Below are 12,892 nucleotides of genomic sequence, written 5' to 3'. Positions count from 1 at the left end.
CTTGTTCATTCCCATCCACCCCAACATGGGCAGGGACCCAACAGAAGTGAACACTGATACTCTTCCTAGACTGCAGAAGTACTAACCAGTCCTGCACCTCTTGTAGTAGATGATGGCCCGGCATAATTTGTTTTAATGAGAGTAAAACACTATTGGAATCCGTAAAAATTGTATAAAAACTATTTTGGTTGCCATTTTTAAAAATATGTTGGACTGCGAGAATTATTGCGTACAGCTCAGCAGTAAAAATGGAACAAGAGGATGGGAGTTTCCTTCTAATAACAATATCCCCCACCACAGCTGCACTTCCAACTCCTGCAGCCAATTTGGAGCCATCTGTAAAAACATGTTTCCCATGATGTTGAGCAGCATGATTTAAAAACTCACTTTTCATTACCCTACTAGGTAAGGTATTTTTCCCTCCTGCCGTAAAACATACTTTAACAGGTGGATTACACCAAGGAGGAGACTTGGGATATCCTACCTCTGCTATCTGTGCTGTTAACAAGCCTACTTCTCTAGCATCGTTTTTCAGCTGTACTTCCAAAAGCTTAGGCACTCGAGATCTGTTAGGAGCCCGATCTAAAGGCGCCCTAACATATTTACAGTTAGGATTGTTTCTCACAGCAAGGGACCTAGCTAAAAACCTCAAACTCAACTCCTCTCTGCGAATGGAAAGGGGAGGTATGCCAGAATCAACATAGAGACTGTCAATGGGAGATGTTCTGTAAGCACCTGTGCCGATGCGAAGCCCAGCATTGTGAACAATATCAAGTTTTCCAAGTAAAGTCTTTGTAGCTGACCCATATATTTGGCATGCATAGTCTAACTTGCTCAGACACAAAGATGTATAAATTCTAAGCAAAGTTGTTCTATCAGCACCCCAATCAAAATGCGATATCACTTTCAGAATGTTCAGTGACTTCTTAACCCTGATAGATAGGTCATTTATATGGGGACCAAATGTCATTTTCTTGTCGAAAATGACTCCTAGAAACTTGACACTATCCTCATATGGCAAAATACAATCATTTAAGAAAAGGGTGGGGATCTCTTCCCTTTTACGAGTACGAGTAAAGCGAATGGCTTTGGTCTTCTGAGGAGAAAACATGAATCCACGAGAATTTGCCCATGCGGAAGCAGCATTTATTGCAATTTGAAGATTTTGGCATGCTTGTAGTGCAGATGATCCACTACAATAAAGTCCTGCAATTCTTGTTCCACTAGAAGCATATGTTAGGGAATCGCTGGTTGCTGAACAGTGATGCTTGAAACACCAACCAATGGAGCAATGCTGTTGGAGGCACCCCTGCAGAATGAGATTCTCCAATGATGAAAAATGTCCTAGAAGATGTTACCCCTGTCAAGCAGAAGCTCTTGGTTGTGCAGGAATAGCTACACTTCCTTCTTGTGTGTTGTGTGGGCAGTAGACTATACTTTCCCCAATTGACCATCATTCTCAAATCGCAGAAAAATGAATTTTCCACCAGGCTGTCTTGATACGGAAGCAACTGCATCTTGGAGAGTGACAGGATCAGCCAATTGTCGTGATACCTCAAGAGGTGAATCCCATTCGAGTGGGCACGAGAGATGAACATGAACACTCGGTAGATAGTCCGAAGCAGAGACCTTTGAACTAGTCCACTAATTCCCCTAGTATAAACCAGAGTAACTTTTAGTAGGACTGATGGATATCTGGAAGAGGGCCCAGACTCTGGCTCTGGTGCATTCTTTCAGGAGCCCCCAGGGACCCACTGGTACACCAAGAACTTCACTGCTTTCACATCTCAGAGGAATAAATTTGTATACGTTTTCTGCGTTTCAGGATTTAATAAATCCTGGTTGTGGCAAAGTTTGCTACTGCTCCTGACCATTGGTTGATTTAGGAAATCACTTGGAGGCTAGAATAAAAAAAAAAACTTCCATGGTAGCAGACTCCAGGGTCGAGAACTATGTGCATGCTTAAGTCCTTACATTGGCGTCCCTGATGTCTGTGCAGCTATTGCTGGATTAATGGGTAGCATTGACAGTCCTGCCTTCTCAGGCACACACAACCTCTGTTGTAGAGAGTACGCAAGTTTAGGATCTTTTTCTTTTGGCTGGAACATAAATATTTCCTTTGACCAGAGATCTATGAATTGGTCCTAAATAAGGTCCCATGAGCAAGAACTGACTACTGTAATAGAAATGCCAGTCAATGATCACCCCCCCCCCCCATCAATGCACTCGTGAATGGGTACAAGGATCCTGACGATTGGAGTTTTCCCCCCTCCTTCTTCATGAGGAAGAACCTCCTTTCTATTCGCAGACCGGACTGAGAACACTACAGGAAGATACTCTGCTGAGGAAGCAAGAACAACCAAATTGTGATTAGGCTTCCTCTTCTGAGACCTAACTGCTCTTGCTTTTTGTGTCCTCAAGAGGCTAAAGAGGGAGTAGGTGCCTTAGTCTCGGGTATGCATGACATCAAGCAGCACACGGATATCTGTCCCTGAGTGAAAAGTAGCTTTGCCAACTATCACACATATACAATGTGGCATTTATGTTAGGGCAAGTGCTGCGAAGTCACCTGATCCAAATCACTATTGCATGAACAAGTTGAAAGGTCTAGTCGTGAAATGATCTCACTCCGTGGAAAGAATCTGGCAGATTGAAAGATTTGACATGGACTGAGAGCACTGGGATGCGGTAGGTGATTAGTTCTGTGGTGACTCAAAAGTGACCATTATAAACAAGGAACATGAACCCTCCCATGAGTATGTAGAGAGAGGTTGGTGGGAGTTTTGCTGATCGGTCTTCTTGAACTGTGATGACTTTTATTCAGGGCAGAAATAACAAGAGTTCGCAGGTTCAGTTTATAACCTTTCCCGAGCTGACGAAGAGTGCTGCCACGTAAGGGCGAGGTTGTATCATTCTTGAGGTAGCACCTGTGAAGCTCCTCCCTAGCAAAGTAGCTGTTGATCTGAATCATTGGTTACGCTATGAAGACTCCCAATACGGAAGGGTTCGAATCTGGTATCCGTTGCTGCCGGATTTTTAAGTCTGGAGGCCCACCCAGGAATGAAGTTGAGTATTACCTCTCCCCATCGCCTTGAATGGGAGATATCGTCGAGACCATGGAGTTCACTGACTGTCTTGGCCGAAGCCAACGCAAGCGGGAAAACTATCTTCAAGGTTAGGTGAAGATCTGATGCTTGGCTTCCTGGATCGTAGAGGGACTGAAGGACGCGAATCACGTTCCATGAAGGAAGTTAACTCCCAACTGAGGATAGGGAGGCTCGAAATTCTGTGTGAGGAGGGACAATACCAACAAAGAGGAAAAGATAATTTCTTTCAGCCTAAAGGAGAGGCTCAAGGCCGAGCAATAATCTTTCACTACCAAGACGGAGAGTTTTCCTCCTGAAGGGAACTCTTCAATTGCTGAAAAGTGTCGTTGGGGGGGAGAGATACCCCATCCATGACTCCAACCACTGAAGGCAGTCCACTTAGCCAGGTAAACTGCAGCTGAGATTTTCAATGGTTTCCGGAATATCCTATTCTCTCATCTTGCTGCGAAAAGCCTCTCTGTGTAAGGAGATACAGCCTCCAGGACTGGAGATGTTCACTTGCGGTTTTCCGAGTAGATTGTGTCGTGGAGGGAGTTCTCTATGGACCTCTGACAGCAGCTGAAGAAGGTCCGCCATCTCCTACTTCTTCGTGAGCGGGAGCACTTTCCTTTGTCTGCAATGAAGTGAAGCGATAGGGATACCGAGTTGTCTTCTCCCCATCTTAGCAGTCAAACTGCTAAATGATAAAGGAGCTGTGTTGAGGTACCACCTTGTTTCTTCTATGTAAGCCACTACCATGTGCTGTAGTTCATCAATACCACCGAGTGACCTGCCAGGAACTGATGGAGAGGTAGGAAGACTGCCCTCATCTCTAGGAGATTTATGTGACCTGATTTATCTGACAATGTCCACAGCTCGTGTGGTGCAGTATGTGCCCCCCCCCCCTCTCTCTTCTCTTTTTTGATTCATCTGAAAGAAGCATCAATTCCGAGGAAGGGACGAGGACATCAACCCCTAGGCGGAGATTATCGTTTGACACCTGCAAACTCCGGTTTTTCTTCTGCTTGGGTCCCATAAGGACCAGAGTATCTGGATATCTTTCGTGCTGAAGCACCAGGATTCTGGCTGCCACTGGATTCGTAGGAGTCTGTTGCGGACTAGACGAACCACATTCAAAACAGTGACCAATGAGACAATCACTGCTGGCTCGAAGTCTCGTTCAAGGAAGAGAGGTGCCACCTTCTTACGCCACTGGATCCTGTTGTCTGAGGGAAGACTTTCTGCAGGTTGGTGTTGATGATCATGCCTAGGAATACATGTCTCCAATAAGGAAGCAGTGCTTACTACTAGAAATTAACCACAATCCCCAGATGGCGACAGATTCGAGGAGTTTGTCGCAGTGTTGAAGGGAAGCCACAGAGTCGGCTAGGATCAGTCAGTCATTCACACCTTGAACTGTCATTGATAACAGATTTACTGGTATTTGGGAGTATCCGTCCTAGGGGTCCAGCGTGCACAAGAAGTCCTGTGGCCTTATTTTTGTTTGACCGTGTCTGTTGTCTCCGTGCGGGACCGAAAATGTTGAGCGAATTTGTTCCAGGAGGAAAGGTCATACTGGAGACTTCTACTGGAGAATTAACTGTAGAAGCTTGGAGATTCTTTGTTGGTAAAATACTGGAGAATTCTACAAGAGAATTGACTGTAGAAGCTTTGAGATTCTTTGATGACACACGTAGTCATGCAATGATGACGCGATGCCTGTGTCCGGATGTTCAAATGTGCATAGGTTAAAGAGAGACCCACCATCGCACCTTAACAGGTGGATGGGATGTGTAGGTGTGCATGGTCTTTGTAGCCGAGCTGCCGATTCTCTGCCCTTGGTCACTCGGAGAGGTTCACAAATAACTCCAAGTTCACTGAAGTCCTTGCAGGAGAAAGGTCTTTATTCAACTTGGATAGCCTGTTCACGAGCTTGAGATCTGTTGAAATCAATCCTTACGTGGTAGTTTGGCGAGGGGTCCTGTGCAACCATTAAAAGGATTTGCCACAGAGACTGATGGAGTCCTGTTGAACAAGACATGTTGTTTGGACAAGAGATTAAGTACTGTAATCCAAACTCGTAAGGGATCAGAGCTACTAAGGAGTAAACCTAACTTGCGGATGAGAAAGGTGTTTACCTTTATAGAAGACATCTGGCCAATGCTCCGGACTTCGTAATACTATAGCGGGCTGAGCGAATTCAGGCTGAGGGAGAGCGTTATCGTCAGAGCGATGACGAACAAGACCAAAGTCAAGGTGTGGGTGGCCAAAATATATCCTTCTCAGATGAGGATCCCGAGGATGGAGGGTTGACGTCCCTTGCACAAATCCTCTTGGGCCAACGGTAACTGGTATAAGAGGAGAGGATACCTCAAATTTGTATGCTATAGTCCGTAAACTTTAGCATGAGCCGATTCAAAGAATTTTGGGAATATAAAGGAATAACATCAAGGGATTATATCTTGTGAGATCACAAGGAATCTGAATCCAAAACTGTGAAGTGATCCAAAGAGCTCTGTAACTCTTGGAGTGAAGTTGGGGAAAATAATCCCGAAATAGTTTCCCTCAAGCCCCGTTCTGAATGACAGTGGAAGGAGGCAGGAGCTAGTGATCGGAAGGCTTATGCACCAACCTCTGTGTAGAACTATGTTCTACCTGCCTGGTGCGGTTCGGCGGTGTATGGATGAGAGTGCATGTGTGACTAAACATAGGTCTCCTCATCCAATGAAGTTGTCGACTTTTAAGGTAACCAAATGCCAAAACAAGTGACCAAAAGGTGAGAGACAGGGAGCAGAGGCACCTCTCTTCCCTAGTTGCTGTCGCACATGGCACGTCAGCCTACTACTAGTAGTAGTAGTAGTATTGGTCCGATGAACGTTTGTGAGTGGTGACAAGAATCGGTGAGCCAATGATGAAGTCTGCTCATCTGCATGTGCAGGCTTTTAAACATCTGCCAGACCTCTTGAGCCGTGGCGAGAGCCAAAGCTCATGTGGAGAAGTTTTAATTGGATCAAGAATCCAATGCAATGGACTAGTGTGAAAACAACAAGTTCCAGGGGGCAAGTGAGGTATTACGCACCAAGGCTGACACATGTGCTGTACCCCTCCCATCGCTGATAAGTGCTGGGTTAGTTTCCAAGGAGGAAATGTGCAATAAATTTCCTCGTCTGTATGTCGAGATAGTGCAAACCTAAGAAGTAGTAGGTTAAAGTTGTGTACGTCAGGAGTGCATTGAAGTACCGTACACTTTTGTGCTTAATGCGGGTGTGACAGCTAGCGTTGATTAAGTAGCACTCATTCTTGCGCTAAATAAAGTCTCTAGCGTGTGTCATCTAGACAAGGACATTCTCTCGGAGACTTGAAAAGTAAAGGTTGAAGCAATAGCGCTAGAGCTCTATTGTGGTTGACGATTCTTGCTGGGAAGAGAAGTGCCCTTGCTTGCAGTGATGAGTGCAGCCTGTAGTGCTCGGTGAAGTTCTTCATTGAACGAAGTTGGAAATTACCACCCAGGGAGTTGAGGCAAAGAGACTCGCCACTGGTTGTAGGCAATTCTACCTGCAAGTGGGAAGCACTGTTCATCAAAGGCAAAGGACAACTTAACCTTGAAAGGGAAAGTCGTGGGATGGGCAGCGTTGTGATACTGAACAGTGGCAGCTATTCTAGTTGTCATGAGCTGGAGACAGTTCCAGAGCTTGTCTTTGCTGCCGTTTTTAGTCTTGAAGTTGGAAGAGAACAGAAGGGTGCTGAAAGAGGGTAGTTGGAAATCAGGAACCTGAAAGTGAGCTGATGGGTAATCAGAGAGTTGACAGGAGACCACGAGCTGATGGGCGATTGTGATGTCGGGCGATGGAGAGTTGACAGGTAATGACAAGCTGATGGCAATTGCAGCCGGACGGGCGATTGCGAGCTGTTGCATAGCTGCAGCAGGACTGGGAGAGACAAGTCTACTGGGCGAGATGAGACAGCAAGAAGTAACATTTCCATGTTCCGACAGGCCACACTGAGGGATTAGGAAAAGGCATGGACGAGGCCATAACCCTCTCTTAATCTTGTATGGCGAAAACTACTCTTGGGGGGACCAAACCCGCGTTCGGGAAAAGTGTCTACCACGAGTGCCAGGAAAACTTCACTTTGCCTTTCCTCCACCGGCTGAGCAAGCTCAGAACAAGGGAGAGCGCCATCGTTGGCATGAAGATCAGGAACTGCCTCCGGCAATGAAGGTAGTGATGGGGCAGGAGCAGCAATTTTCACAGGAACATGTTTTGGCCTTTGCATTCTCCGTGAGCTGCCATCGCTGAACGAGGGTATACGTCATCACCAGCTCTGAAGACCACTCAGGAGAAACCCTAATAGTCCTCGAACACGATGACTCACACAGGATTGCATAGAAAACTGTCATATCCTTGTGATCTTCCTTTAATAGCCCTCAAACATGAATATATTTAAAAAAAAAAAAAAAAGGCAGTAAATTACATCTGTACAGCGTTGCTTCCAAATACATTGTGAAGGTTGAAATAGCTGTTTCCAACTTTCATACTCCTATTAAATTTTGGAAATAAAGATATTATGTATTATTGGAATCAGATATAATTACTTGACACCTTTAAAAGTCACTCATGAGTGAATGTCATTGGCAAGAAAGTAACAGTTTTGCACTGGTCACACAAGGTTCTGAAGACCACTCCACCCAACTTACGAACTGGGAGGATTAAGAAGTGACTGCTTATGACTTTTCTGGTAAACATCTCTCCAACCCCAGGATAACAATGAGTGTTATTGTTTCAGGGAGAGAGCAGGGTTTTAGGACTACTCTTGTAGACCACAAAATGTAGCCAGTGTTGCCACTAGCCTACCACAACCCACTATGCAGTATAGTAATTGTTTGTATATGACAAAACTTTTTTAGTGTTGGTCTGCTTTCCCAAATTATATCTGATTATTTATCGTGATAATCATTAATTTTGTGAGATCCTCTCCATGTATTGGTGCCATATCTGCTTAAATTCCAGTCTTTTTCAGGTTTTCTTCTATCCCTCTTCCTTTTCCTCTAAAACAGGTCTTTTGTATGTGTCTTTTCTGACTAGTAGTTACTCAATCCTTATCACAATTTTAATCCAGTAAGAAATCCTAATCCACATTAGATTTCTGTCAGAATATATAAATTGTCCTGTATTTTAATTTGAATTTTTATTTTTAACCTTTTCATCAGGTTTAAAGTCAAGCTTACTCCTGGACCTGGAAAGAAAGGTAAAGCTTGTAAAACTGCCTTGGCCTTATTCTTGGGAGATAAAACAATCACAGGAAGGGAAAAAGATCTTCTGAGGGCTATACGTGATCAGGATTTGGCACGAAATCTTCCAGGCAAGGTTAAGGTTTCAGCTCCCAATATAACTAAAATTAAGAAGTAATAAATAATAGATTTTTAATATTGTTGAAAATATGGATATATTTAAAAGCTACAAGTGTTTTATTTACTCTTCCTAGTGATGCAAGGAAATTTTTCTAAACAGATGATGTGTTCATATAATTATTGAAATTTAAATTGCATGAATGGGTGAATCGACCCTATAAATCCAGTGCTTCAAATCAGGAGTCAGGCTGAACTAAATTATCATAATACCAATCTACAAAGTAAAACTCCTGAATATTTGTGACCTAGAGGTAAGTATTGAAGTGTTAGCCGTAATACCAGTTTGTTTCCCCCGAAGAAATTAATTCATGATGAACTAAAAAATTATATAGCTGATGTCCATATATCAATTCTGAACAATTCAAACTACAGAAAATATGATCAAAAAGTAAATTTCCATAAAATATATTATTATTAGAATACTTAGCCCATATTTATACTCTCAGAACACTTGAGTCCCAAACATTTTGTTTGTAAAGATTTTGTGCTTCGGCACAATGGATTGAATCTAACAAACCACCCAGACATCAAAGACGTGCTCAGATCCTATGTTATTGATGTATTGCTGCCCCATAGGTAGGAATTTAGATGTACAGATATATTCCTTGCCTCCTTATCATTCCTTTCACTCATTTGTGTTCAAAGTATTAATAGTGAAAACCCACTTACTTTCAGATCTTACCTCAGCCAAAAGGATGATTAAAGTAAAAGAACTTATGCTAAATTCACATTACTGTACCTGTAATGGAGAAGTTTTGAATCTTCTACCAGAATTCAATTGAAATATAATTTGTTCCAACACAGAATACTTACCTCGAACTACTTTCTTAGGAGAGTCTGGAATCTCTCAATCACCGAACAAGAATTTTGCGTAGTTGCCCCCCTCTCCGCTGCCTCTCAAAGGCGTAAGGATACTCGCCCAGGTGCAACCCAGGTCACGCGTGTGGCCATGCTTGATACCCAGTTAGCTTCTGGTCGCGGCGTAGATAACATCTCGCCGCTCTCTCGTTTATCCCGGCCGTTCACCTTGTGTTCCCACGTGATTACTTTGTGTTCTCACCCCTTGTTCCATGTGTTCCTTTACCTTGTGTCTCACGTATTCGCGTTGTGTTCCTCACCTTTCCCTAATGTCCTTGCGTCGTTTGTGTTCGATTTTACCATGAAACCTCAGCGTCGCTGTCCCGGGTCTCAAGCGGGTAAGGCTTGCGGGGCATGGGTCTCGCCACCCTGGGTCGACCCGCATTCCTTGTGCTCCTCGTGTCGGGGGAAGAAGTGTTCCCCGGAGTCTAAGGGCCCGGAGTGAGAGTCTTGGCCGGAGCTCCAATGGACTCTTCGGCAAGAAAAAGAAGAAGGCTTCTAAGAGGTCGTTTAAGAAGTCAGGCCTTTCATCGCCGGTCATGTCGCCCTCAGTCCTGTCGAAGAGAGGTTCTCCTTCGTCTTCCCCTACCCAGGGTAGGGGACTAGGTAAGTTCGTTTCGGGGAAGCGGCCCATAGCCATTCCCCATGAGTCTAATGTGGGGGATTCTGTGTTGAAGGGGTCTATGCAGACAAGTGCGGAGTCTGCTAAAGTGGTGGGAGTGTGTGCTTTAGACGAAGGCCTGGTGCCCGCAGGACCCGTCATAAGTGTGGATCCGGGGGGGCTCGCTTCAGCGCCCATCCCCACGCCCGTAACGTGCTTTTCAGGTACAGTACATCATCTTCCGGGGGTGGCCAGGACATTGGTAAGTGACCCACGGGCGTTTCGGACCGCGACTCCATCGTTTGGAGGGCCCCGAGGACGACCTTCAGGTCCCCCTTGAGATTGGAGGAGGACAGCGAAGGATGGTTCAACGGTCGTCCCATAACCTATTCACCCCCGGCACCATCAGCCACGCTCCCTCCGGACTTCATGGAGCCGGTAACCCCGAATTCCAGACCAAGGACCCTCAGCAGGTCGGTTGCCGCTCCAGTGCCTACCTTGGTGGCTGCTGGAGCCACTCCCGGTGCCCTGTACAGTGTCTCTTCGGCTCCGCCCGCTCGTCGGGGGCAGTCGTTGGCACACTCGTTACTGCCCCGCCCTAGAAAGTCGGCGGCGCCACCCTTGTGCGGAGAAATCCCGCGGGTTCAGCACAGTAACGTGACTCAAGAGTCTATGGTCACAGCGGTCCCGGCCAAGTTTTGGGATTCGGCGCTGCCATGACCATCAACCAGCGTCATCCGGGTGAGCCCGGGAGGGGCTAGACCCATGATGGCTACCTCCACCCCAACGGCTCTACCCGTGACGGAGGCGCCCGCTCCATCATCCTACCAGGAGGAACGGGATGCCTCCATGCCCACGGATCCCTCCGCGTACGAGGAACCTGCCGACGCAGAGGTACGGGTAGTGGACGGTTTAATTGACTGTACAGTGTCTCTTCGGCTCCGCCCGCTTGTCGGGGGCAGCCGTTGGCACACTCGTTACTGCCCTGGCCTAGTAAGTCAGCGGCACCACCCGTGTGCGGAGAAATCCCGCGGGTTCGGCACAGTAACGTGACTTAAGAGTCTCCCGGTCAAGTTTTGGGATTCGCCGCTGCCACGACCATCATCCAGCGTCTTCCGGGTGAGCCCGGGAGGGGCTAGACCCATGATGACTACAGTGATACCTCGGTAGTCGAACGACTCTATACTCGAACAATTCGGAGTTCGACCAAAATTTTCGAGAAATTTTTGCTGCGGTGCTCGACCAAAAATTCGGTACTCGACCAGCCGAACACGTGACGACCGCATGGGCTTTGTGATGATCGCGCCATCTCGGCCACTCTCGCTTGTTCGGGAAGCATCAGTTCTCTCGAGAGCGTCACTCAGACAACGCGCGATCAGCATTCGTTGTGATTTAGTGATTTTCAGTGCTTTTAATTGCTTTTTTAGCTTTCATAATGAGTCCCAAGAAAGTAATGAGTGTTAAGGGGAAGGAGAAGAGGAAAACAGTGCGAACAACGATCGAGTTGAAGAAGGAAATTATAGCGAAATATGAGAATGGTGTACGAGTGTCCGATTTAGCGGTAGAATACGGAATGGCGAAGTCGACCATTTCTACGTTTTTAAAGCATAAAGAAATGATTAAGAAGGCGAATGTTGCAACGGGAGTTACGGCGGTAACTAAGCAAAGGCCACAAGTGATTGAGGAGATGGAAAAGTTGCTTTTAATATTTATTAAAGAAAAACAGTTGGCCGGGGAAAGTGTTAGTGAAGCGTTCATTTGTGAAAAAGCGTTGCATATCTATGAAGAATTAGTGAAGAAAAGTCCGAGTACCAGTGAAAGTGATTCATTTACATTTAAAGCGAGCAGGGGTTGGTTTGAAAAGTTTCGTAATAGAACAGGTATTCATCGTGTTACTAGGCATGGGGAGGCAGCTAGTTCGGATCAAATTGCAGCCGATAAATACGTGGGGGAATTCGATCGGTACATAAATGAACAAAATTTGATCGCACAACAAGTCTTTAATTGTGATGAGACTGGGTTATTTTGGAAGAAAATGCCAGCCAATACGTACATTACCAAGGACGAGACGAAGATGCCAGGTCACAAGCCAATGAAAGATAGGCTAACATTGTTGCTGTGTGCAAATGCAAGTGGCGATTGCAAGATCAAACCCTTGTTAGTGTACCACTCGGACAACCCCCGGGTGTTCAAACGAAATAATATTTGTAAAAGTGCACTACCAGTTATGTGGCGCTCGAACACTAAATCTTGGGTCACAAGACAATTCTTTACTGAGTGGATAAACGAAGTGTTTGCCCCCCAGGTTAAGGCTTACCTCATTGAAAAGAGCTTGCCAATGAAATGTCTTCTGGTTATGGACAATGCTCCTGCACATCCTCCAGGTCTCGAGGATGACTTGAAAGAAGAATACAGCTTTATCAAAATCAAATTCTTGCCCCCCAATACTACTCCCATACTCCAGCCCATGGACCAACAGGTCATTTCAAACTTCAAAAAACTCTATACCAAGGCCCTTTTCAGAAAGTGTTTTGAAGTGACCAGTGACACGAAGTTGACCCTAAAGGAATTCTGGAAGGAACACTTCAGCATCCTCAACTCTGTTAACATGATTGACCAAGCTTGGCGAGGTGTGACCTATAGGACATTGAACTCTGCCTGGCGTAAGCTGTGGCCATCATGTGTCACAGAGAGGGAGTTTGAAGGTTTCCAACCAGAGGCGGGTCCAAGCACTGCTACCCCTGTAATTTCTGATGACACTGATGTCGTTGAGGAAATTGTTGTCATGGGCAGGAGTTTGGGGCTTGAGGTCGACAAGGATGATATTGATGAGCTTGTAGAAAGCCATTCTACCGAGTTGACTGTGGAGGAATTGTTGCACCTGCAACAACAACAGCAGCAGGATCTGATTGTGGAGCAGGAATCTTCAGAAGAGGA

The 12,892-nt window shown here is 45.7% G+C and overlaps 1 protein-coding gene across 1 annotated transcript in view; it reads left to right on the top strand.

The window, feature by feature from the left end:
• Positions 1-8,544, top strand: part of LOC137625828 (ribosome quality control complex subunit NEMF-like) — a 162,861-nt gene extending 154,317 nt beyond the window's left edge. The window contains exon 20 of the mRNA XM_068356715.1: positions 8,296-8,544. Coding sequence (XP_068212816.1) covers positions 8,296-8,494 — 199 coding nt within the window. The 3' untranslated portion in view covers positions 8,495-8,544. The remainder of the gene's footprint in view (positions 1-8,295) is intronic.
• The last annotated feature ends 4,348 nt before the right edge of the window (positions 8,545-12,892 follow it).

This window comes from Palaemon carinicauda, chromosome 33 (assembly GCF_036898095.1).
Source record: "Palaemon carinicauda isolate YSFRI2023 chromosome 33, ASM3689809v2, whole genome shotgun sequence".
NCBI lineage: Eukaryota > Metazoa > Arthropoda > Malacostraca > Decapoda > Palaemonidae > Palaemon > Palaemon carinicauda.
The sequence above is the reverse complement of the archived record's forward strand: the minus strand, read 5'-3'. Positions and strand labels throughout refer to the sequence as shown.